General features: G+C 38.5%; 2 protein-coding genes across 2 annotated transcripts; both read right to left on the bottom strand.

The window, feature by feature from the left end:
• Positions 1 to 402: 402 nt before the first annotated feature.
• On the bottom strand, positions 403 to 5544 carry LOC124642883 (the record flags this gene model as incomplete). Its single annotated transcript, XM_047181633.1, has 4 exons — positions 403 to 526; positions 1393 to 1526; positions 2853 to 2999; positions 3358 to 5544. Coding segments are annotated over 4 exons (2592 nt in total), but the record flags the coding sequence as incomplete, so codon positions are not given.
• Positions 5545 to 12089: 6545 nt separating this feature from the next.
• LOC124643021 lies at positions 12090 to 26107 on the bottom strand. The gene is made up of 13 exons (XM_047181857.1): positions 26029 to 26107; positions 23886 to 24095; positions 23310 to 23516; positions 22844 to 22934; positions 22094 to 22189; positions 20248 to 20393; positions 19717 to 19957; positions 19352 to 19519; positions 17046 to 17133; positions 15380 to 15485; positions 13836 to 13957; positions 12257 to 12338; positions 12090 to 12158 (listed from the first exon to the last, which is right to left on the bottom strand). The coding sequence occupies exons 2-12, from the start codon at positions 23928 to 23930 to the stop codon at positions 12287 to 12289; spliced, it is 1362 nt and encodes a 453-aa protein (XP_047037813.1). The 5' UTR covers positions 23931 to 24095; positions 26029 to 26107; the 3' UTR covers positions 12090 to 12158; positions 12257 to 12286.
• Between the last annotated feature and the right edge of the window lie 381 nt (positions 26108 to 26488).

The raw sequence follows: 26488 nt of genomic DNA on the forward strand, positions 1-26488 counted from the left end.
AATTGAGGAGCATTAAAACAACATTATTATATCAATAATCAATGAATGTTATTACGTCGTCAGTTCAATCGCGACGTGTCAGGAACGCATTCTCTGAATGGCCGAACTATAATTTATTAAATAACAATGCATATACATGTTAAATTAAAAATTTAGTATATGTATTATGATTATAACATAATATTCTAATTAGGGTGTTTGAGGATGTGCGTTAATTACGTTGCATGTTGTATAAGTGTATGGCATGGCCGCAGGTGGTCGGGCCTTCAGCTCGTCTCGTCTCTTCTGTGCGCCGTGTCTTGAACTAGCACCTTGTCCCTGACAGTCTGCCTCCATTGTGCCCTATCCGCTGCCATTGCCTGCCAGCGTGACGGATGTAAGTCACATCTCTTCATGTGGCGTTTAAGCACGTCTTTGTACCGCAGGCGCCACCCTGCTTACGTTTGCCATTTTGCAGTTTTTGAGTTGAGGATGCGGTTTGCTACCCTTTTTCAGAAGACCGTGAGACATGCCCGGCCCATCGCAGCTGTCAACGCATCAGATAAGCCTCAATACCGCTAACACTAGCTCGTCTGAGTACTTCCGTACTACAAACACGGTCCGACCACTGGATGTTCAAAATGTCGCGTAGGCATTCCAGGTGGAATCTATCAATTGTTCGAATATGTTTACGGTACAGGCATCTCCGAGGCAAGAAGATTTGATTCTGATTTGAGATTGCCATGTACATTTTTGTAGAGCTTTATGTCATACGGGCGGAGCTCATGCACCTTGGCTGCAGTAGCTGCTCCTGTTTGACTTTTATCTTCTTTATCATCACACATGACATCCAGGTGTCTCCTTCACCTGGATGTCAGGCCCGCCCGAGTCACACCGGAATGGCAGCGGGCGGCAGCAACGGGGCGAGCACTTTCAGAGTTAAATAATTTTAAACTTCAACTACCTACATACTTACGTACGTTTCACCATAAATAGGAATTGTAAGGAAAGACACGATATTTATTAAACTATACTACTGTGGTTTTCGATTAAAATCATTATTTTAATGGAATCCTGCAATTTCTTTTAAAAGAGCTTTAAACCAGTTTGCAAGTTTTTTTCTCTCGGTACGGTGAAGTTCGGAAGCCAAATAGTCTTATAATAACATTATTTTCGTACCCAACACAGCGGCGGAAGCAATGGATACGTAAACAATAATGCATCTAAACGTCAACCAGGATTGCATAAACCTGAAAAAAGGAATTTCAATCGATTAGGACCAAATATCTAAAGTGGTCAGTTCCTACTGCTAAATTAATCTAAGACTCGTCCATCCAATTTTGTTATTTATGTGGAATTTCTTATGGAACTGCTATGCTTCGGTAAAATTATTTTGCACCAAGTTTAACTCACCTAGATTCCGGATCTCCCCAGAGTTCCCCTTCAAAGGGTAACGAACGCTGTTCTTGTATATCCGGCATTACTTTTGAAGTCGCCACCATAGACATCCTTGTGCTATAAATCCTGTCCCTAAGTTTATGTTGATACTAAAAAAGAATATGCCAATTAATATTTTGTATAAATTTAAGTAAAAAGCTTTTAATATGTGTTAACTGTGTGTATACTCACATCTCTATGTTTCAGTATACATTTTTTAAACATTTCATCGAACTGTCTTCCAAATTCTGTTGTACAAACTTGCAAGAATTCGTATTCAATTTTATAGCGCTTATAGATTTCAAAGAACCGGTGGATAGGTATGAATATGGCCTGAAGAAAACATGATAAACCAAATTAAATTCTTATTTGGTTAATTAAGGTACATTAGATTGTGACAATTATGTCAGTCTTTACGGGTAGTCTGAAGCGAACTTTACTGAATCATAATGTACATACTTTCCAAAGGTTGTAGCAACCGCTAGCAGGAGGGTATTGCTGCTGCCGGCCACACAGTGGGACCGGCATAGAATAAAAAGTGTCAAAAATGGATTTTGGACACTTCGATGAGTGTAATTAACTTACATTGGTGTAAAATGGTACAAAGTATGTTGCATATACATATAATACTTTAACTTTACTTTAAACTTTAGCAACTTGAGCAAAAAAACAATACGTAAAATATTTCGTAATTTTTTTGTCTAATTTTGTAATTAGACAAATCTTGGTCTTTTATTTCCATGCCAAAAAGTCACAAAAATAATAATGAGACCCTAACAATCGCTGTTGCTAACTCACGGATGAATAAGCAACCGATAACAAAACAAGCAATCTCGATGCGCTAACTTCTGGGGTCTAAAAAATGAGCGATAATTTATTATGACACTTAATATATTTGCAGTTTTGGATAGGTTCATATCGTCAAATATATGTATCATTTGTTGCTTTATTAGGGGGTTCAATTTTACTATTTATGTCCTTCTACGGTCCTAGCGGGAGCCGGCACAAATTACCTGTTTTTATATGTCGCTCGGCAGTTGTGTGTAAGTAAAGGTGAAAAAAATCTTGAGGATACACGGATTTTCCTGTCCGAAATCGCGAGTCAGCTCGTTCCTTTTCTTGATCAGATCAGGCCTGCCCGAGCCCAGCAGGACAATAAAAGGTCTGATGATGACAGTCTTACCAACGCACAATAGGTATACGTTTACATTTTGGTTTGCGAAAATCAGACTCAAAACTAATCTGCCAAAACTGTCAAAGATTGGTCTCTATAGATTGGTGATTTTATTTTGGAACTAATGGGCGCGCGGCTTCCCTAGAAAGCGTGTAAGGTCGGAGGTAGTAACGTTCCTCATCCCGCGAACACTAGCATTCTGGAGCACTACCTTCTTAGGAGATTTTGCGTTATGACATCTTCGTTGGTGATTTTGTTCTCCACGTACCTCGCAATCAGTGTATGTACTATAGGTGCTTAGCGACACTCGGCCGAAGAACACTGAACTAATAGCCAGCATGTTGCCGGGACCATAATACGTAATTAGCAGTTCGCCAGTCTCATCATAATGCTCCGATTTTACATAACCCTGAAATCACAAAATTATTGCAACTTCAACATTACAGACGTCAGTAGGTCAACCTATCTGTCTTTTAACAATAAATTGATCATACTAGCAATTTCTTTCGTTTACCTGTGGTTTGCACAGTTCAGTTTCAATGATACAATAAGAATAGTTAACAAGAAAAGAGCAACATAATAAAGAATGACAAAACTTGCCAAACTTTTTGGCGCCACGAAACAACAAGGGAGTCGCTGTGCAGAACCAATTTTAAAGTATTACGGTGGCAGTGCAGAATGAGACACATGCGTCCTTGTACTCGGAACTTAGTTGCGGGCTGCATTGAGTTCGGCGAAAACTGTACGTAAAGAAAGTTAAATCTCACCTGCACAATCCAAGTAACATTCTTACATGGAATTCCAAACATGACTAAGTTTGTGAGTTTCGGCAGCACCAAAAACTTAGCTTCGCAAGCTAACTCCCTGATGAGCGCGGGGTCAGCGTGCGTGAATGCACCCGACTCCCCGATCACTGTCTGAGCCACCTCGCCTTGCGCCTTCCAGTACACCTCCGTCGGTTCGTGTTCTAAAGAGTTCGAGAACATCACGTCCGCGCCCTGGTAGTACTTCCAATGACATATGAAATATCTGTCAAGTCTCTTCAACAAGTCTAAATGTATTTTATAATGTTCGTAAAATTTCTTCAGATTTGAAACAAATATCTGATAGTTCTTGGCGGATCTATATTTTAAATACATGTACGATACAAAATTTCCCTTATTGAAAATGAATAAAACAAAATTCATAAAGGTGACAAACATTCCCACATACATATCTGGAAGATTTTCCGGAGAGAATTCACAGAACACCCATTCGAATTCCCATGCAACAAGGACTCCGACCACAGGGTGAATTTCGCGACAGTCAGATTTTACTGTCCTAATACACATTATTTCTCCGAAAAAATACCTCATATTTAACGTCATGTAGTTTGTCATATCCAAAATTACGTGGCTGCACATCATTTGAATTGTGAAATAGGTTAGTATAAGTTTTCGGCATAAATCCACGAACGGATTTTTAATTATTAAATCCCAATTCAAATAAACACCTCGAAATAGGACGTAACATTTTAGCAATCGGTTGAACTGGAGAGTATTGTACATTGCTTCAGATGTTCCAGCTATAGAGAATATATCTTCAAACCAAAGCGTTGAGATTACATCAAGCAGAAAAGTAAAAGTCTTGAATCGTTCAAACATTACTGTTGCAAAACTGTCTGTAGACATTTCTAGTTTATCTACGGCGGTGCAAAGAGACACCCCTATATCTAGAATATAAACGGTGTCTGAATAAAATGTGAAATAAACAAACCACACGGGCAACTCAGCTTTAACTAGATTCGTTGGAAATGTACACAAGACCAATAGCACAGTGATTGCCACAATTCTATACCACGCGTGACCAAAATTAGAGATCGGATTTAATATCCACGGGAACGAGTATCTAGTGAACATGGATTGTGTCTGAAGCTCTGACGGGGCGCACAGCACCAGTTGTCCGATATATTTGGCGCAGTGGTATATAGATTCTTCTCGAGGCAAATCACATCTGACCTGCTCTTTAGTCTTCCCGCTTTGTCTGGACCACTTTTGAACCACATCGTGTATTTCCCACCAACGCCTTTTGATCCATGCAATACCTTCGTCTTCATTTCTATCGATGCCCCTTATCAAGGCTTTACAAGAATACAGCTTTTTTGCATGTTCAAGGCGAGCACGAGTTGTCCGCATGATAACATTTCGATCTGAAGGGTATCTATGTAGTGCTGTTATAAAAAGACTTCGTTTCACATAATATATTTCACAAAATGTTAAGCATCGTGTAATTACTTTTCTATTGTTATTAGGTGTATAGAAATTAGTGTCTCCGAATATTGTACCACTGGTTACAGACAGTATCGGGGTAGTTCCGTCATCTGTTGACAGGAGCTCAACTATGCCTGACTTTAAGTAATACAAAGTACCCGAAGCATCAGCACCTGTAAAAAATCTTTCCCCTGGCATCTTATATGATATGATTATAAAGTCACTCAGCCATCGCCGCATAGCTAAGGATGTCTTCCGTAAGGTAGGACTGTGATAAAATATTGGCCAAAGTAAATCTTGTTTAATTTCTAGTCTTAAATATCGTGGCATTTCTTGTTTATAAATACTAGGCATTTTATGAATTCCTTTTTGCTTTCTCCACATTGTAACATAATATTCTTCAACTTTTTTATGAGCATTTTTCGATGCATTTCTTCTCTTAGTCTCTTCAATAATTTTTTGTGTGACTGGATATCGGGTACAAATCCAACGAAGTCTTAGCAAAGCTTCAGCAAAGAATTTTGGTGTTAGTAGAAAATGTTTGCTTATATAACAAATGATGGCAAATAAGCAGCAAATATAAAATTCTGTCATTGTAGTAGGTACGATTTCATCGGAATAAAAGCTATTCTCAGTAAAAGAAAATACAAAACTAAATGCATATATGTAGGTACCGTATCCCTCATCAGTTTCATTGAGCTGAAAAAAAAAACATTTAGAATTTTAAATGACTACTACATTACTTGTCAGGGGTTCCTTCTATCTGGCAGAATTTTATTTGGTCGAATTTCATTTGGCATAACACACTTGGCATAATTTTTTTTCAACGAATGTTTTTAAGGCATAAAAATATTTAGCATAATTATTGTTTCACCGAATATATATATGCCCGAATTTACAGTTGCATACTTTTAAGATGGCAGAATTTTATTTCGCATAATTGCTTTTGGCATAGTTAGAGTTTCGCATTATTTCGTTTACCATAATGTATATTTTGAGAAACTATTATTTGGTATAATCTCATTTGGCGTACTATGAAGATGGTAGAATTTTATTTAGATTCAATTTATTTAGCAAATTGTCATTTATAACCTTCAATAAAAAAACATTGTATTAAAAATTGAAGCTAGTAACGAAAACGAATCGCTGCAAAACCGACTCCACGTAGTCTTGTTTGCCCTACCCCTATAGTGCAATTCAAAACCGCGTAGGCGCGGAGGGGCGAGTCGGCCTGCGAGCTGAGGCGCAGGTAGTTTTAACGCCCGCCGACGCGGCTGAGGTCCGCCGGCCAGCAATCCGAAGCTGCGGTAGTGAGCGTGAAAACCATCTGCGACGATAAGCTCGCATGGGACCGTCGGAGCCCCGCAGCGCCGGAGCCGTGACAGAAGCCATGCTTGCTGCATGTTGCATGCTTACTTCCATGTTGCATGCCTGCTTACATGCTGCATGCCTGCTTGCATGCTGAATGCCTGCTTGCATGCTTCCATGCTTCAGGCTTCTTTGCATGCTTCTTACATGAAAATAAAAATTCCAAAACTATACCAAAACATGATTCTGACTATAAACATTCTGAAATATGATAGTTCTGCCTTTTAATGACTACTTATATAAAATGTATGCCAAAAGGAAATACTGACTGGCAACTTTCTGCGAAATGATGTTTATGGCGATGTTTTAAATTTATGCCTAAAGATGTGTTTGCTTGCCAAAATTATGCGTTTTTAATTTATGCCAAATGAGTGTATGCCACACGATTTTCTGCGAAATGAAGATTATGCCAAGTGTTGGTATGCAAAATAAGATTATGACATAAAGGGGGACCCCTTGTCAGCGAGGGTACACGAGCGCTTGGCGCACGGGACAGTGACAGCTGACAGGACTGTCAATAGTGGTAATAGGTTATTGCACTGCGCCTAATTTTATTGTTTTATTTTAATTCCCAATTCCTACAGCGTTTTTAATTCAAAATAATAATCTGCCTAGCCTTTTCCCAACTACGCTACGTTGGGTTCGGCTTCCAGTCTAACCGGATGCAGCTGACTGGTTTTAGAAGGAGCCTATTCGGCTTATCTGACCTTTTCAATTCAGTGACCGTAGCAAAACAATACTCCTAGGTAAAATAGGTCGTCAGACTTATAGGCTTTTGACTGCCGAAGATGTTAAAATTACAGCGGGGACCTACAGTTTAACGTCCCTTCCGAAACGCGGAAGAATTCGTTATGACATGGTGGTCACCCATCCACGGACTGACGTATCTTTTTCGGTAGTGGGACATTATTGACAGTTATGGACAAAGAATAAGTATAAAAATCCAAATTAGAGTACCTTATGTTTGATAAAATCTCGCCAATCATAATACTTTCCTGGAATGTTGCAATTGTCACATAAACCTTCTGCAGTTAACAACAACCAAAAACAAGTTACACAGTTCAAAGTCATCAGCAAAACGATTGTGTAACCCGACAGGAGATTTTTATATGAATGTGTAGTAATCAAAGAGAAATAAAGCCCAATCCTATAAATGCTGTAAAGAAAAAAGATTTATTTTGACTGGTTTATAGTTTGCCAATTTAGTCTTGGACCCGTCAAACTCTTTGTAGGACAGGTAATTAGGCCGATTTTTGTAAGACGTGTGCGTTGCACTAGTCTATTCGTGTAGCTGTTTCTATTAGTGTACCTATTCTGTTTTTTTTTCTACTAAAATCGGTCACTGATTATCGGACGTGAACGGGCAGCCTAAATCTGTAGTTAGAGCATGAATGCACCAAGCCATGAACTAAAAGTCTGCTAATTGAAGCGAGGTGTCACATATCTGACCACATAATTCTATGAACATGGTACTTACACTAGATATTCATTGAATGCTAGTATATTTGGCCATAACCGAATAGGAGGACAACTTTCAGATGCCATGCGAAACATCGGAATCAATGAGATTAAATCTATTAGCAGTAATCCGGCTGATTTGGGCAGATGTTGGCGCCGCATTGCTTTGTCCGTCACTTGTCTGGGAATGAAAAACGAAATAAATAAATCTCATAAAGTTCTGAAAGTAGGTACCTTTGTCGCGATTCGCGATTTCCCACAAACCACCGTATCGATTTAACACTTTTTAATTGATTTTAGGGCTAATGTCAAAATTCTATCTCTAGTTAGCAAATCAACCGATGGATAGATAGGTTACATTTCAAATTATTATGATATCAAACCGATACTACAGACCGATAAGCCTGATTTCGCATCTGTAAAAACTATTCATTAAAGTGATACACAACCGCATTAGAGGACACCTTTTTTTTTGGTGGGGGGGAATCCTCATGGACTTCCTCCGCCTGGGGAGAGGCGGAGGGGTGTGCCGGACTCTTACCTGCTAAAACCCCCAAGTGTCCTTGCACGTGGGGGCGGAGCCGCGGGAATCCAAATTCTTCCGCAGCCCCACACTAGTGCTGGCCCTCGCTCGGGCCTAGTTTCTTGCACGGGGTAGTGATGTGTTCGCCTACCCCGTGCATCGCCTCAGAGGCACGCGCCGACAAACACGCGCGCCACCGCATTAGAGGACACCTAAGACCTAGGCCATCATCAGCCAGTCGAACAGGCCGGATTCCGCCCTTCTTTCACCCTTTTCAAATGGCCTAATTAAAAGGTTAAACCAAACATCAGTTGTTTGTAATGACTGACTTTTGTATGGTGTTTTAATTTTCGCACATTTTTATTCGACATACTTTGTTAGAAAAATCCATTTTGTTATTTTTTCGTATTTTTCTTTTTTCTTTGTGTTAATCGACATATTATACTAACGCATTTCATTTAATGTGATTGTGAACGAAAAACCCTATATATTTTCTTATTTTGGCGCACTTGCGCGATTGTTAGTAAATGTGAAACTTTGACATCACATTTTACATTTAGTTCTTATTTAGAGATTAGAATATAAAAATGTGGTTCCAAATAATATTAAGTTAAGAAAAAAAAAATATTAGGTGCATAAATTAACTTTGAATATCGTTTTATTTGTGTACATACTAAATAGGATGATTTCTTTGATAAGAAATGAACCAAAGTAAAACTTCAAATCGATTCAGTAGTTTCGAACCCTTAAAACAAATCGACAAACAAAAAATGTTGCTTCCTTGTTATATTAGTATAGATTACTAGCTTTTGCCCGCGGCTTCGCTCCCGTCAACTGACTTCTCTACTTTACCCTATTTTTTTTTCTTTATAAGAACCTTCTCCTAACAATAACAAATACACCAGAAAAAGAATTGGCCAAATTGGTCCAGGCGTTCTTGAGTTATGCGCTTACCAACACATTTAGCGATTCATTTTTATATTATAGATTACCTATGCACAATATGTAGAAACGTGTCGATACCATAAAGTGAATCACAAAAGTACAGATAAAAATATTTGATAAACGTCAAAAACGAATGGGTCTCCATGAGCTCACTACAGTACACTATTGGATATACCGCTTGTATTGGACCCTGTGAACAAAAATTATAAGTTAATACATTACGTTAAAGAACATACAGCTATGATAATATGATCTTCCGTCAAGAAGTTCTAATTCATATCTTCCGGCTCCATTTTCAGATCCGTTCAACAGTGCCATAATATAAGTATTGTCATCAGAACTACATACAACTGCTATTTTCATGTTGCTACGATCCTTGGAAGATTATAATTCCATTACCTACCTAGTTACATTCAGATCGACCTAATAAAAGTGTGTTAAAAGGGCGAACAGGTTCTTAAACTATTAACTACTACGTAAGTACCCACGCTACTAACTATTACAATACATGGTAGTTAGTGAAAAGTAGTTTATAAAAGTAAGTAGTTTTATAAAACCTCATATTTTATTTGTTACGCCTGAAAAGAACACCTTGACGGGCAATAAATATTTTTACTTTGAACTTACCAAGACAACTTTTATACAAACGCCGAAAACAATAAACATCTCGAAAATTGGGTGGAATGGCAGAAATATCAGGTTGCTCCATTGTATACCCGACTCTTGCAGGGAGACAGACTTGGCTTCAGATATTTTCCCCGGAACTGGTAATTTCTCATGAGACTTCTGTTTCAAAGGGTCATCGTATGCCTCACTCCTTCTAATCGGCATTTTAAAATATAATAACAATAAATTCCAAAATATTTATTTTAGAATAAAAAATAATTTCGTGACAGATTTTTAAATAGAATCTGTCAATGTATCATTATTTTTTATTTTTTACCACTGTTCTCTTCTTAAAATAATGTGTACACCTCTACGTGCCTCTATTGTTTCTAGGCGAGTTTTATAAGGGTGCGTCCACATCTGGCGAATGTGCCGCGAATGCGCAGCTCGCGAGCCGTTTGCGACCTGCCCGCGAGGTGCGCGCGTGCAGTCACTGCAATAGCTTGGTGCGCCTCTTTAGCGCAACTCATGCAAGGCTCGTATAGAGCGCGCGAGCGGCGCGCGATCTGCGCGCACTCAGTTCTCGCCCTTACAGTTCCGTTTATTATTTAATAAAGAGCGCGTCGCGCGCCGCCGGCGCGCGGATCGTGTACGGCGCGTAGGTCGCGCGCGAACTGCGCGCGGGCGGCGCAGAAGCGGCGCACGAACAAAAATGCACGCGCGCAGCTCGCGGGCAGGTCGCAAACGGCTCGCGAGCTGCACATTCGCGGCACATTCGCCAGATGTGGACGCACCCTAAGAGTTCCTCTTATAAAGCGACTTCACGAATAGGAGGTTCTAAATTCTGATCTTGGTGATAAATATTTTGAGACGAAAGATAAAGATATTTTATTTGTAAAGTTTTAACCTCTCAAGTTTTCGACGAATCGCTTGCCATTAACCAAAAACAGAAAAAAAAATGGATGAGTGTCTCTCTCAAGGATGAGTGTGGGTTTGATTCGAGGTCAGGAAAGCAACTTTTCTTGTATGTGTACTTTTCAAGTACATTATATTGGACACCCACCAATGACCGTTTCGGAGGGCACGTTAAACTGTAGGTCCCGGGTAGCATCGAACATCTTTGGCAGCCGTTGGGTAGTCAAAAGACAGAAAGTGTGACAACCAGTCTTACCTAGGAGTATTGGGTTGCCCGAGTAACTGAGTTGTGGAGATCAGTAAAACACAAGTACTGCTGAATCCGGTTAGTATGCCAGCCAACCTCAACATAGTAGGGAAAATGGCTAAGCTGATGTGATAAATATATTGATTACCTACCTGGTGATTAATGACCGGTACTTAAAATCGTGATAGAATTTAATTACAACTTCTCAAAGATTTTTTTGTTATATTCATTGGATCAGTCATCTTACAATCATTAGCAACTGATTTAATCAATTCTCTTTTTGTTTGAAAAGATTATAATCGTCCGATTGTCATCAGGTTTAAAACCTGATTATAGAAACCAACAGAATTTGAGGGCAACTCTCGAAAAACAGTTATAACTTATACCAGAAAGCGCTCAACCTTAGAAACTTCCTACAACTTACCATACCTTACCAAGAAACAACTTCGTTCGGGACTTTGATTCTTACATTGATTGAGGCTATCGTCAAAAAAGCTTCAAAATCATTTGGGTTCATAATGCGAATGTCCAAATCCTTTACACACGCTAAAACTCTTAAAATAGTATCACCTATGTCAGGAGTAACCTGGAGTACACATCACAAATATGGAATTCACGATACATCAAATACATAGACCGTATTGAGAAAATACAAAAACGTTTTATTAAGTACCTCTGTTTTCGTCAAAAGATCCTATATCAGTCAGTAAACCATTATACATAACAGGAGTATATAAGAGAGTTCATAAGTACATAAGAGACTTCATAAGAGAGTACATAAGGGGAGTACATTAGATACTTCATAAGGGGAGTAAATAAGAGGAGTGCATAAGAAAGTACATAGTTCATAGGAGGAGTACATAAGAGATTTCATAAGAGGAGTACATTGGACGCTTACCCGTCATCTTATGCTTATTATACGAAATAAGTATAAATTGAAAAACAGTGATCAAGTGAAGCATATATTCAATTATAAACTAGTTAACAATATATGTACCTATAATAATGTAATAGTATTTAAAATTAAATAAAACTTGGATAATTAATAAATAATGCTAAATATATCTAGTTTGTTCGTAAGAATATTATTCAATTAACACCTTAAAATAAAATATAATGAAAAAAATATATTTCAGAGCGGACCAAATGCTAACAAATATGCATAAGAAATAGCCTTGTAAGAAACTTTAAGAACTATAAGAAAAAGGGTTCTGAAAAATATTTTCCTTTTTTGCCAAATGCTGCAAAATCAGGTAACTGAAAAAGAATAATGTAGCTTAGCATACATTCAAATATAAAGTAATTAAAAGAAAAGGCTGAATAAAATGGGGTTTTACATTAATTAAAATCCTTACAAAAATGCATTTTGAAGTCTTTTTTTATTTTCAGCCCGAGCCTGAGCCCGAGTACGTTTCGCTAGCCCGAGGTTTACCATGTCTGTAACAAAAAACCGTATCTATACTTTATATAAACATATAATTTTTTGAAGACACTGAAGTGTACCCTGTCATGCTAGATAGATATAGACTTTATTAGGTACACCAATTTTACATTTTTGATCTTAAATCTAGTTGAAGTAGGTGACATAATGGGCGGTCTTATCGCTAAAAGCGATCTTTTTCAGACAACCTTAGTGTTAGGGTTCGTTCAGACAGACCGGCTCGGAGAGGATAGCACATTCTTAACACGTTGAAAATGGAGTATAGTAAGTTCAACTCAGTCGTGCGCGCGGCCTTATGTGTGGGTAACCCTTGTACACATACAGTGACTTTGTGTGCGTGACAAGAGGTACAGTCGGGTACAAATACAGTTATTTAGGGGTTGTATACGGCTGTTTAAAGAAAAACAGTTATTACGTAATTTAATGTTTATTTATTTATAATGATTCTGAATCGCTACTTGAAAAATCAAATGATGAATTTTCGGATTCGCTACTCTTCAAGGTGAATTATAAATTCTGACTCCATGTCAAAATGTCTATAGTATTCTTCTTTTTTCTTTTGTACATGTCGACAAGTATTATACCACATCCCTACATCAATTTGACTTAAACGTTAATTTATGAGTTTCATTATTTCCGTCTTATTTTGGTGGACATTATGCGAAGCAATATTATTTTTTAAAATTCCCCACACATTTTGTTTACATTTTTATACTAGATTATACGTTTTTTGTGTGATCAAGTGGAGATCAAAGGGGGAGGCCTATGTTCAGCAATGGACGTCCTATGGCTGAGATGATGATGATGATGATGATGATACGTTTTTTTACATTCTTAGTCCACACTTTTATTTATTGTCCGCGTACCCCGAGCTAGAAAATATGTAAGGAGTATTTAATTCATCTTAGATATTTCACCTCATTTATTTCTTAGATCCTGTCAATGTCAATTTGAAAAGCCGTATGAGAAAATAATGATAAACTGTAAAATGTAATAATAAAAAGCTTTGAATGTTGTTTAATTTTTTGAAACGCTTTACCTGACTCCTTAATAATTTCTTCGTGAATAACTAGTATTTTCGTAAACGACTGTACCCATAACAAAAAGCGATAAGAACACGTCATCCTCGGACGACGTCGCTGTCACACGAATGAAAGTTGTATATTTACAAGCCGACGCACACATAGGGCCGCGCGCAAATCTGAGTTGAACTATCTTTACTTAGTATTTAAAGTAAGGTTTATTTTTGCATGTGCACTGTTTTTGTCATTAAGAATGCTCGAAGGCGCTCGGTGTGAAATATAATAAGAGTAGCCGACCGGCTCCGATCTCGTACTTTTTCTCAGTCTTGCAGACGTTTAGCTCCGATTGCATCTCACGCAGCCTATCGGAGCCGATTCCGGTGTGAAAAGAAAAATGCGCGCCGATGTTCTCCGAGCCGGTCTGTCTGAACGGACCAGTGATGTGTTTTGGAAAGTAAATGAACAACATACGCATTTTTTGCGCTTTCTTTTCTCAATTCTTTTGTGACGCCATATAGCATCATCTTGACGTCTGGGTAACTCTCCAATAGATCTTCCCAGTTAGACAGTTCAAGATACACTAAATCCACCACCTGTAATGTATTTTTTTCTAAGTTAGAATTACATTCTAAGTGTATCTTGAACACTAATTACTGGGTAAAGGTGAAGGAGAACATCTTGAGGAAACCTTTCCCTCTTATTATAAAAACTGCCGCAAGTAGTGGTTTAAACCAGACTGAAGACGTCTTGGTTTGTTACGGTACTTACGATAGTCTTTACATCCTTATTACAAAACGTAGACTAAGAGAAGACTGTTTGGTACTTCGATTTGTCTGTGGTTCAAATAATATCCACAGATTATTATATTAGCAACAAATATTTAAATCATTCGTTCAATCGTTCCGAATTCAATGCGCCGTTCCTTTTTACATTATTTTATTAAGTGCATTTTGATGAAAAATATATAACTATGATAATAAAACAAATATCTATGCGGTTGAAAATATTACGTTTTATTATTTAAAGGTAATTTTATATTTCTTGTATCTTTTAACGATATACACGATCCAATTATTCTCTTTTAAACAACTATCGAGTGTGCGCGTATAACGGAACGTCAGCGCGCGTATCCGAGTTATGTTTTGTTTTTAGGTTAGGAATAACTTGGATTATTTTCAGCCCGATTTAAATGATTAAATAAGACTTTGTGCATCTAATTAGAACCTCTTCAAAATTAAGTGCACAATAACTTATAAGTACACAGTATATCGTGTGCATTACATTACCAAAAAAAGGAAACAACATAAAAGTAGAAAACTATCTTTTATTCCGATGTCTACTTATACAGTCAAACGCACTGATACATGTTGGAAACACAATCACACAATCTTGTTCCGAATCTTGTTCGTATTATTTCGAAAAACGTAAATCGATATTTATATCGAAAATTGTCGTCAGGTAATTTGAAGAGATTTTCTCGATGACGCACTCTGTTGGGTCCCCGGACACTCTCAATAGTATTCTAACACATCCAAGTATTCCAAATCACACATATTTATATCCACTTTCGTTTTTTTTCATCACAAAACAAATAGCCTCAAAAGTAAATAATGTCGGAATTTGACGTTTGACGACTAAGTACTGGAGTTAAACTAGGGGGCTCGATGGTTTATCTTTTGTACTACAGATAGTAATAGGACTTGCGATAAACTGCGTTTTGTAATAACGTTTTTTCAAGGTCGTACTTAAAGCTGGATTAAAGGTAGTACAAAAGCCGATACTTATTTGATACCGCGTTTTATAACTCTTATTATAAAACGCGGTATCAAATAAGTATCGGTTTTTGTTTAAGTTATTGGTTTAAGTCTGAAGTCGTTAATCCACTTTGAGCAAATGTGGTGATTAACGCTCGTGCCTTCTCTGTGAGAGAAGAGGCCGCAGCACAGGGACATTAAAAAGGAGATGATGATGAAACATCACAGTAACATACTTTATATAACAAAGATATCACCAACCGTTCGAGTGTAATACGAAAACTGAAAGCCAGCATTGCGAAACAGCCCAGAAATGCACCCAAAGTATCCATTGGTGTAAAGGACAGACATCAATTGTCCTTCGCCGCTGTAACAAAATCATCAACAAAATCAGTTACGCAGTTGTCACTTTTCAATGGCTTACTGCAGTCATTATGCAAATATATCTTTTAAACCACAGTTCCATATATTCTTAAACCTTATTATTTCCTATCCTTTAAATTATCTCTTCTGTTAAAAACGGTCCTGAAATCCTGAGTATGAAAGTAGGTGCAAGATTTACTTGAGATGCTTCTGGCCAACAGGATCTTGCATAAAAGGGTTTAATTACAGGCATAAGATTAAATAACAATTGGGTGTTGTCTGCTTCCCTTAAGGTATAGGAAGCATATACAACCTATGTAAATCAAAGATTTGCATCGGCTAATGGTGAAAAGGACAATGGGCAGATTGGTATACCCCACCAATAGCAATGTCATATATATCATTGGATAGGCCTTTTTATGTAGAACAATATTTACTATGACAGCTTTGCTGAAATGTTTGTCCGTTCTGAGATATAGATCAAAAACTGTGCAAAAGTTAGAACTAAGTAATCTATTGATAACTCAAGTTTTTAAAGGAAAATCTAAGAACTACTAAGTGTAAGTCTTGTATGAAAGAAAATCAGATTACAGTATTGATTAGCATCAGTTTTAAGATTGTTTGTAATCTATATCTCAGAACGGAAGAACAATAGAACAAAGCTGTCATAGTAAATGTTGTTCCAGTTAAAAAGACCTATCCAATGATATGTATGACTTTCCTATTGGTGCGGTTTCTCACTACGCCCAACATCCAGTTGGTACAATAAAAGGTTGAAATGCTACATAATAGTAACAATTATGGATCCTAACGGGCACAGTAGTACTTACAAGACTTAAAGTTATTAGTACTTAGATTTTCCTTTAAAAACTTGAGGTATCAATAGATTACTTAGTTCTAACTTTAGCACAGTTTTTGATCTATATCTCAGAACGGACAAACATTTCAGCAAAGCTGTTATAGTAAATCTTGTCCTACATAAAAAGGCCTATCCAATGATATATATGACATTCCTATTGGTGGGGTATACCAGGTCCCATATATTTGTGCCCATTGTCCTTTGAGATACAAATGTACATACAAACGAATCTTCTCAATAGAAATTGGTGTAGATGTTGATTCTTGGCTACCTAAGGGTGCGTCCACATCTGGCGAATGCGCCGCGAATGCGCAGCACGCGAGCCGATCGCGAGCTGTCCGCGAGCTGCGCGCGTGCATTTTTGTTCGTGCGCCGCTTCTGCGCCGCCCGCGCGCAGCTCGCGCGCGACCTAAGCGCCGCACGCGAGCGGCGCGCAGGCGGCGCGCGACGTCTGCCATCTTCGATAGTACTGAGCCAATATACGGAACTGTAAGGGCGAGAACTGATTGCGCGCAGATCGCGCGCCGCTCGCGCGCTCTATACGAGCCTTGCGTGAGTTGCGCTAAAGAGGCGCACCGAACTATTGCAGTGACTGCACGCGCGCAGCTCGCGGACAGCTCGCGATCGGCTCGCGTGCTGCGCATTCGCGGCGCATTCGCCAGATGTGGACGCACCCTAACATGAAAAATAACACCTTATACTCACGCATTATCAGTATACCACTTCTCCACTTCACCTTCATGAATGAAGTAGGTGGTATTGAATGTGTCTCCCTCACGCACTATGCACTTGCCTAAAAACAAAACGCGCTCTCTTAACACAAACAGCATATTTAAGTAAGCTCCCTAAAATCTCTCTTAAAATTTCTGGGATACGGTTACTTTTGTTCGTGTCAGCAGAAAGACTAGAACACTCTGTTCTATCTTCAGTATCCCGCATCCACTGCTTTTGACAACCTTAGTTAGATCGTCCATCCAGTGGGACGGCACTTCCCACACTGCTTTAAAGGATGATGGGTAAAATTGGCCGGTATATCCAATGAAAACCATTCGCATATCAAATTATAGCTTATACCCTAAGCTTCATTTTTTGTTATGGGCAAAACCTTGTAAACCACCGGAGAACGAAGATATGACACCTGATAGCATAGGACAGCCCATGGACTTGAACCACTTCATTGCATATGGGAGGGATGTTTAAGTGCATTATTATTGTCAATAATTGTCAGAACGAGTCACAGAAGGTGTCTGTGCCCATATTTTCCAAGTTTATTGAAAAAAAAAAGATTATTTAGCAGGTAGTATTTACAACGTATGGTGTACGTATTCCGCAATTCCGGTGAGTCTAACCGGCATAACCAATGAAAACCATTTGCATATCAAATGATAGCTTATACCCTAAGCTTCATTTTTTGTTATGGGCAAAACCTTGTAAACCACCGGAGAACGAAGATATGACACCTGATAGCATAGGACAGCCCATGGACTTGAACCACTTCATTGCATATGGGAGGGATGTTTAAGTGCATTATTACTGTCAATAATTGTCAGAACGAGTCACAGAAGGTGTCTGTGCCCATATTAAAAAAAAATAACATTATTCACAACGTAAGGTGTAACTATCCCGCTGTTCCAGTGAGTTTAACCGGCATATCCATTTGCACATCAAGAGATAGCTTATACCCTAAACTTCAATTTTTGTTATGGGTGGAACATTGTTAACCACTGGGGAAAAAAGATATCAGTCCTGTAAGCCTACGACTGCCTATGGAATTAAACTACTTTGGCACGTTTGGTAGGTATATAAGGAAAACCTATCTTCTTATTATAAATAACGTAGCTTTTCCAGCAGTGAAAGATTTTTCAAATCAGTTCAGTCAAGTCCGTAGCCCATTTAATGCAAATACTTGTCGTGAGTACTTACATAGACATCATCTAATGGCCAGGATAATACATCTTGGTTTGAATTATAATCATGTGGAATTGGAGGTGCGCTGGCATCAATCTATCATCACCAATGACTGTCGACTGTCCTGGCTTACAAGCCTGATGTGCCATATGATGAGAACTCTGTGAAAGCTGACAAACAACTTAAATAACTTAAACCCCTCATGTATCCTTGCGGACTTGACCACCCGTTTGGTTACTATTTGTGCATCACTACAAAGTATAAGACAAAGTCGCTTTTTCAATCCTTATATCCCTACGTCCCTTTGAAAGCTTAACTTTCCAAACTGCGCAACGGATGTGGATGCGGTTTTATAATATATTATTATATTCAAAGATAGAGTGATTGAAGAGGAAAGTTTGTATGTGTAATAACATCCGTTAAATAGTGAGGAAATGCTGTTTTCCCGTGCGAAGCTAGGGACGACGCCACAACCCAGGGCCAACTATCCTGGTGCCGCAGAACGAGGAAATGCTATCTCCAATAATGGAAATAGTATACGGTGGTAGAAGTAAAAGTTTTTATGTTTTGTTTTGCTATTTAAACAATGATGCCTAGTTAAGACCGATTTTAATTGATAATCTACCCTAAGCTCATTTAAATAAGTGATAAGTTGACGAAAATACATCATACAATGAATTTTTCTACTATGGATTTTATTTTAACAAAAAAAAATGGTGCAGAAAGTATAACTCTTTAGTGCCCGACTGTACTTATTTCCGATCGATTCTTGACATGAACTGTTTTATTTCAGTAGCTGTAGGGTATAAGCAATAATCTAATTCACATTAGAACTTTATTGGTTATCAGGCCAGGGTTCATACAAAATTGCCCATCATCCTTTATATATCCTTGATTATAAACGTCGAAAGAAGCGAAATAATTTTTATTAAATCTTTTTCAACATCTAGATGTGGTTGTTCTACATGCAAATCATTCTTTATAATACAGGTAGTTATTACATTAACCAATTACAAAAAAAAAATTGGAATAACGAGACGGTTGAAAATTCTCGTCACTGATGTAGGCTCTTACGGAAGAAAGTTTCGAACAATTTAACCAACCTGGAAATATAACTACCCTGGAGAATCTTGCGCATAACTGCCTTTTGAAGTAGTCGGGTAGTCTCCGATAAGTCGGGGGTGCTTCCAAATGGTGTATGTACAATGCAGTAAACAGGTCTTGTCGCAAGCAAAGGGGCGCTTGGTACACTAACTCAGGAAGCCAATCACCTTGAAGTATTAATTTAGACTATTAAATTATAGATCTACAAGCAACTCTAAAATTTAGATGTTGAAAACTAGAAAAGTAAAAAATAATGGCCTACACACACTAGGGTAGTAATACTGTTCAACCATAAGAAGCTTTAAATTGTCAAGAAGCTGAAAAAGCTCTAACCTAAAACACATAGGTGACTGTTATAACACACCTTTTTGCCTAGTCCAAACTTGATCCGCATATTTTTTTACCATTTCTGCCAGAGACACGCAGATACCATTGTTTATGAAATAAGTTAACATTGTCTGAACATTGAAGTCGTACGCGTAGAGTACGCGAATCCTATTGAACGCAAAATTGATGGCCACTGCCATGACCCATATGTCCAGTAAGTACATGAAGAATGTCACAAAAACTTTATAGTATACTTGTTTGAGTGACAAAGCGATCACCTAAAAGAAAAAGATAGATAAAATGAGGATTATGTTGTGAGGTAAATGTAGTGCATGATCGTCGATCGATATACATACAGGACGCGGATGACCAAAGAAACGATTAATGGATTGAGCGAAAGTCGTGCGAGATATGTACAAATAATACATATATACTAAACTGACTCCAAATATAAATTGGAAGGCTGATGATTTTAAAAGATTCATTAGGTAACTTACGATGACAACGTGTGATCTCATGCAGTTTAATAATTTCAGTCATATTTTTCATTTGGCATATTTTTACTCACCGTATCAATACTAGTATGGGTATGTATTAACAAGATATAAGTCATTGCGACGACATAATCGTGTGGCCAATATTTGGGCACTACAAAAGAGGGCATAATTCGGCCATGTTCGTCTGTAATGGCATTTCTCGTGGAACGGGCACAACCTGATGATAATTTATTGTAATTTTAGTCTCTTTTCTTCTGAAAAGCTCATAGATGTCGTCAAGGTATATAGCATATGCATTTGCATGTAAATTTGCAAATGCCATTTTAAGGTGAATATTTTTTATTGAATTTGCTAGTAGTGGTTAAATAGAGCGAGAGTGCAGCTGCTGGAGTCGCGCCATAACGCCAACTTCAAGGCGTTCGTGGTGCGAGTACCGACGTGTTTCCTGCACCTCGTGTTGGACGAGAACTTCTGGCCACAGGGCGTGGTGTTCCGTCGCTTCCGCGGACAAGTTCCACATGGACGCACAGACGTTGTGTATAAAAAGTGAAGTGCTACTAACATAGATTTAAGTTTTATTTACTATACTTCGGCCGTTCAGAGAATGCGTTCCTGACACCTATCAGTTAGTCACGACTAGTGATGGGCACAACATAACACTGAGTTCGTTACCGTTCCTTCAAAATGAACCGCCGCATTATTTTAAGATTATTTTCGTTTTAAATTGGCGGAATCATTTGTTTTATATTTTAGTTATTTAAGTGGAAACCAAAAAAAGGTAATATTCATATAATAAAATTGTTTTATTTATTCTTTGTTACAAGTACATTGAATTGAATGTGCGAACAGAATATTAATCAGACTCCGATTTGCTTGAGGAGGTGGTGTCTTCATCATCATCTTCGCCTACATGTATAATTATATTATTATCAATAACAGAATCAATCCTGATATCTCGGTCTAACAAAAGCCGGGTAATCAAATAAAAAAAGATCGAAAACACTTGAAAAACGTGGTCTATGCGCACGAAACGACAACGGACGACTGTTTTAGCGTCACAAAATGGCGGCCCATAACGCCATTTGGGGTTACCATTTTTAATCTAAGTATAAAAATGCGGTTTGGTCATAGTTTTATTTTTATATTTCATAAACGTTATAATTAAGTCTTATAGTCCATTATTTTCCAATTCTTAAAAAGAAAATCAAAACGTATTATTTTATATTATAACTGTATAAGAACAGATTACGATACTTGCCTGTTATTTTTAGCACAGCACTACAAAATATAAACCGCTGACATAACCTTGTAATAGCGCAGTATAGATTTAGAAAAATATTGTTTACCAAGTTATTTGACACTCAGTTTGGCACAAAATTATAACATTCATTGATTATTGATATAATAATGTTGTTTTAATGCTCCTCAATTGTTAAAACGGTAAACAACCAGCAAAAATATTTTTATCGTAACTGCAACGCCATTGCAAAGTTACGTCGTCAGTTCAATCGCGACGTGTCAGGAACGCATTCTCTGAATGGCCGAACTATAACAAGTTTTGTATATAATGTATGTATGTTCGTTTTAAGGTATGTATCTATGGGCCATTGTTGCCTGATTGTAAAAGATTAAATAAATAAATGAAAATAGTCGTTGAATTTTCGAGGAATGTCTATACGACGATACGTGAGCTTCAGAAACGTATAAAATTATCTCTTCTCTACTGCTCGGGTATGCATAGGTACCTAAATATTTTAAAAAATAGAGCGCTGTGATATACCAACTATTGCAATCACTAGCAACTGTCTATTAGCTTTTGACATGCTATCAAATGGAATTGCGCAAAAACATCGGTAATTCTTCGAAAATGTTGATAGTTGCTAATAGCTCCTAATACAAAGCGCCTAAAAAACTTACCGCCTTGTCTGTCATCAGGATGGACCCACTGGGAAAAATCTACAGTTTTGTTCAAGTGGCGAATATCACTCGGGAGCGGAATCGGGAATTTTGAATCTGTAACCAAAGCATACTTATTACAGCCCTTTCACACGGCAGTCCAGTTTTGCGGGACCGGCATTTTACTGTATCCTGCAAAACTGAACTACGTGTGAACACAGCGTCCGTTTTTGCAGGATTCCCGCTTTTTACTGGACGAACGATCAAGTTTCAAGTGACAAAACCGAATCGCACAAATCGACGGGAACAGCATTTTGCAGGATCCTGCATGCGGTTTGCTCATGTGAACACTAGCATATAATATCTTTTGCGATCAAACGGGATCCTGCAAAAAACGGTATCCTGCAAAAAACTGGACTGCCGTGTGAAAGAGCCGTTAGTGACCATTCGATTGCTTTTGTTATTTCACAGCCTGCGGTTTGACTCGCGTTTTGAGGGAGCAATTTTATTATTGCACCCGAATTAAAAGTGGCCTGTAACAAATATCTTTCAAGACTGTTCTAACCTTGAATTGTGTCACATAGAATCACTATAATATATAGCGGGGTTAGCCAAGATTTCTTTCCTGTTTTGTAGACAAGCAACCAATTTTGAACATATCTCTTAAGTAGGGAGACATTAGGTTCAATGTTGATTGGGAAAATTGAAGAGGTAGGTTCAGCTTGATGTGCTGACGTTTGTACCTACAACATGTTAAACATGGCAACTTACCTCGACATGCAAAAAAGATCCAGCCACACGTAAAAATGTGTAGCAATAATATCATAATCGCTAACTTCAAAACATATGGTGCTTTTTGACTCTGAAATTTTACAAAACATGATTAGTATCATGTACATATAGTTTTAATTACCGAGATGCAATTCAGACTGCCCGAAAACACTTTTTAGATAAATCAAATCAAAATTTCTGTTCGGTCTGATATCTCATCGTTGTAATGTGCGCACTACCATTCATCTCCATACTGATTTATGAGACCGATCAAACTACTGGCTGAGAAAAAAGGGTCTCTCAGTGCTACCAATAAGGCTGCCCACCCAGATCAGACTTGTGGAAAAATAGAATCGTTTTTTTCTAGGACTTTCTTACTAGGCTTTTCTGACCGATTTTTTTATATCGGGCGTGGGCTGGCAGGAATCAGTTACTGAACCTATACTAAATTAAAACAAAATCTCACCCGAAAACCCCTGCAGAAATGGAACTCAAAATCAATAAAGAATTTGAGTCTGAATAATCTGGTTGTCTGGTATTCCCAATCGTGCGTAAATAATGTAACAAGCGGAATCAATAGGGACAGAGCATCCACATATAAGCCCCAGTCTTTAAATTTCTTCAAGCCCAAACGACGTGGATTACAACGGTTCCTCGTCACAATCAGTTCCACCTGAAACATTAAAGAGGAGCTTATGACGTTTATTCTTTTCGTAAATCTTGAAGTTGTTATCATATATATAATATAGTGATCAGCTAGTCTCTAGAGCAGCCCTAGATTTAAACTCCAGGCTAAAGCAAACTGTCCCTGTAAATTTTAGGCAAAAATTTTGTCTATGACCATCTAATGGTCGTATTAATGTAACGTCATGAAACAGTAAAACTGGTTTATCCTTTGAACAGTTAGAAAAGTCACAACTGGTCCCTAGACCATATAGCCGAATATACCTAGTAGATTCGGTCAATAGTTCAGCCTAAGGATAACTAAATACCAGCGGCTGAAGTAGTTCAGAAAAACCATATTAAATTAAATAACACTTACTGTAAAAAACTCAGCACAAAAGTTCACTAAATCAATGGCATCCATGACAAAAATCGGGCAATACAATTTGAGCCACAAGTCGGAATCGTTTGGCAGAAGTATGAAGAGGAGTACCAGGACGGAGGACACGAACGGGTTCACCAGCCACGCAACGAACAACCACCAGGTGTACCATGAGCCTTCACAAGCTTCTGTAGGGAACTCGCTCCACTGGGAGGAAAGAAAAAGCTCTCAATACTCAATTCTCTATTAGCAGTCCATATGTTATACCCACATGTGGTACATTGTACAGTCTAGAAACAATATGGACCCTGTACCTCTTCATCTGTACTTTAATATAACTAGCTTCCGCCCGCGGCTTCGCCCGCGTCGAGTTCAGTTATATCGCGTTTCCAAGAGAACTCTTCAAAAGTCCGGGATAAAAACTAACCTATGTTCTTTCTTAAGGTTATGTCTCTGTACCATTTTTTTTTTTAATCATTTCAGTGGTTTAGACGTGGAAGCGTAACAGACAGACAGACAGAGTTATTTTCGCATGTATAGTATTAGTTGGGATAGTTGCGATAAAGAGGTAAGGAGGATTTTTTTTTTGTATTCCAATGGCTCCAGAACTATTGAATGGATTGAAAAAAATATTTCACTGTTGGGAAGCTAAAATATCCTCGAGTAACATATAGGAGAGTTGCCTATATTGTACCAGTTAACAAACTTCATAAGCTATCACAGAAACTACTTAATTTTAAAGGAATATATTACTAAAAATAAAAAGGTTGTTCTATTAGCAATAATTTTGTATTGAAAGAAAATTAGGAATTTAAAAAATAAATATGAAAATTAAAGTTTTTAAAAAAGTCTCAAAAAGTACAATTTAGGAAACCGGTTGCCTTAATTGTACCATAGGTTTCCTAGATTGTAGGTACTTCATATTCTAAATGAGATTAAAGTGATTTTTATTAACTAAAAGTAGAAACATGTTTATGAAAAATATGATTCCAATAGATTTGAATATTAATTATGTGGTTAATAAAATAAAGTATGGAAAAGTTTATTTTTCGGTTTATTTTTCAAACAATCTTAAGGCCTTTTTAAGTGGGCACGCCACCATCGTGGCGGTAAGTCCCCTCTTTGAGGAGTGGCTCGGGAGGAGTCACGGCGCCCTCACGTACCGCATGACGCAGGTCCTCACCGGACACGGTTGTTTCGGGAGGTACCTGCACCGCATCGGTCGTGAGGAGGCGCCCGGGTGTCACCATTGTGCGGACAGCCCCGAGGACACGGTGGACCACACAGTCCAGGTGTGCCCCGCATGGGAAGGGCACCGCCGGGTCCTCGTCGAGGCTTTGGGCGGCGGCGACCTCTCGCGTCCGGCCCTGGTTCAGGCCATGGTCCGGGGCGAGAGGGAATGGGATGCCGTCGCCTCCTTCTGCGAAGCGGTCATGCTCGAGAAGGAGGAGGCGGAACGCCAGAGAGTTCGCACCTCTCATCCCGGCCGCCGCGCTGGACCAGGTAGACACCATGGGCGCCGGGTGTCGCGAGATGACTCCCGGCCACCGTAGGCGTGGGTCTGTGGGCGGTGAGTTCGGGTGGCTCATCGTCCCTCTGTCTTTCTAGACGACAGACCCGTGTCGACGGCGCGCGTTGTTCCACGCGCTCCTCAAAGAGATGTCAGCAACCCCAGCGGGGCCCAGCAGGGCCAAGGCCTGCCGGGGCTGCGGGTTGTTCGAAAGAGATACCGCGGCCCTGGTACATAAAAGGCCTATGACGGAACACGACGATTTTAGTCAGTAAGAGTCTGACACTCCCTCACCGCTGCTAACCCACAGCGGGAGGGGTCATTTGATGATTTTACGTCGATAAAAAAAAAAAAAAAAAAAAAAAGGCCTTTTTAAGTCATCTTGTGTCTTTTTATAATACTTTTTATCTTCTCCAGACATCCGAAAACATTTCAATCTAATTTTACCGATACATTTTATTGGTAGGTGCTAGGTGTGGTAACACCTGGTACAAATTAGGCAACCCTAACTTTTATTTTTATGTGAGCCGGCATGATAACCTCGAAATGTTAAACATAAAGCAAGTCTCAAGAACGGTCACTAATATGTCTGCTTTCCAAAAACATACATAACAGTTGCAGTGTACTTACCGTTGCTACAAGAAATCCTTAGGTAAACACCCATATAATAATACTAGAACGCCGCAAAACATATTTTTGTTTACTACAATTTACTCTGTTGTGTTATCGAATCCAAAATGGTAGCGTTTGCGTCATTTTGGTAGTACTGCTTTTTGGTGTTACCAATTTAAAACTAAATATTACAGTTTAGTAGATTTTGAGGTGGTACAATTTACGAGCCGGTCCAATTTATGCAACTCGACCCTATGCTGTTTTGTCTGGGTGTGGAAAGAAATTCCCCCAGGATGAGAATGAGAAACAGTTTTATACAGGGTGGCCCATCCATAGGCGTTCAAAAGAAAAATTTAGAAGCTCTATGCTATGGGGTACCCATGACACTCACAAATGACGTGGCTTCCATTAGCAAAAGATCTATTCTCATCAGTTCAGAAGATTTAGAGATCACTCCCATAACCTTACAAACTTTACC

The sequence above is a fragment of the Helicoverpa zea genome, chromosome 26, assembly GCF_022581195.2.
Source record: "Helicoverpa zea isolate HzStark_Cry1AcR chromosome 26, ilHelZeax1.1, whole genome shotgun sequence".
Taxonomy (NCBI): Eukaryota; Metazoa; Arthropoda; class Insecta; order Lepidoptera; family Noctuidae; genus Helicoverpa; species Helicoverpa zea.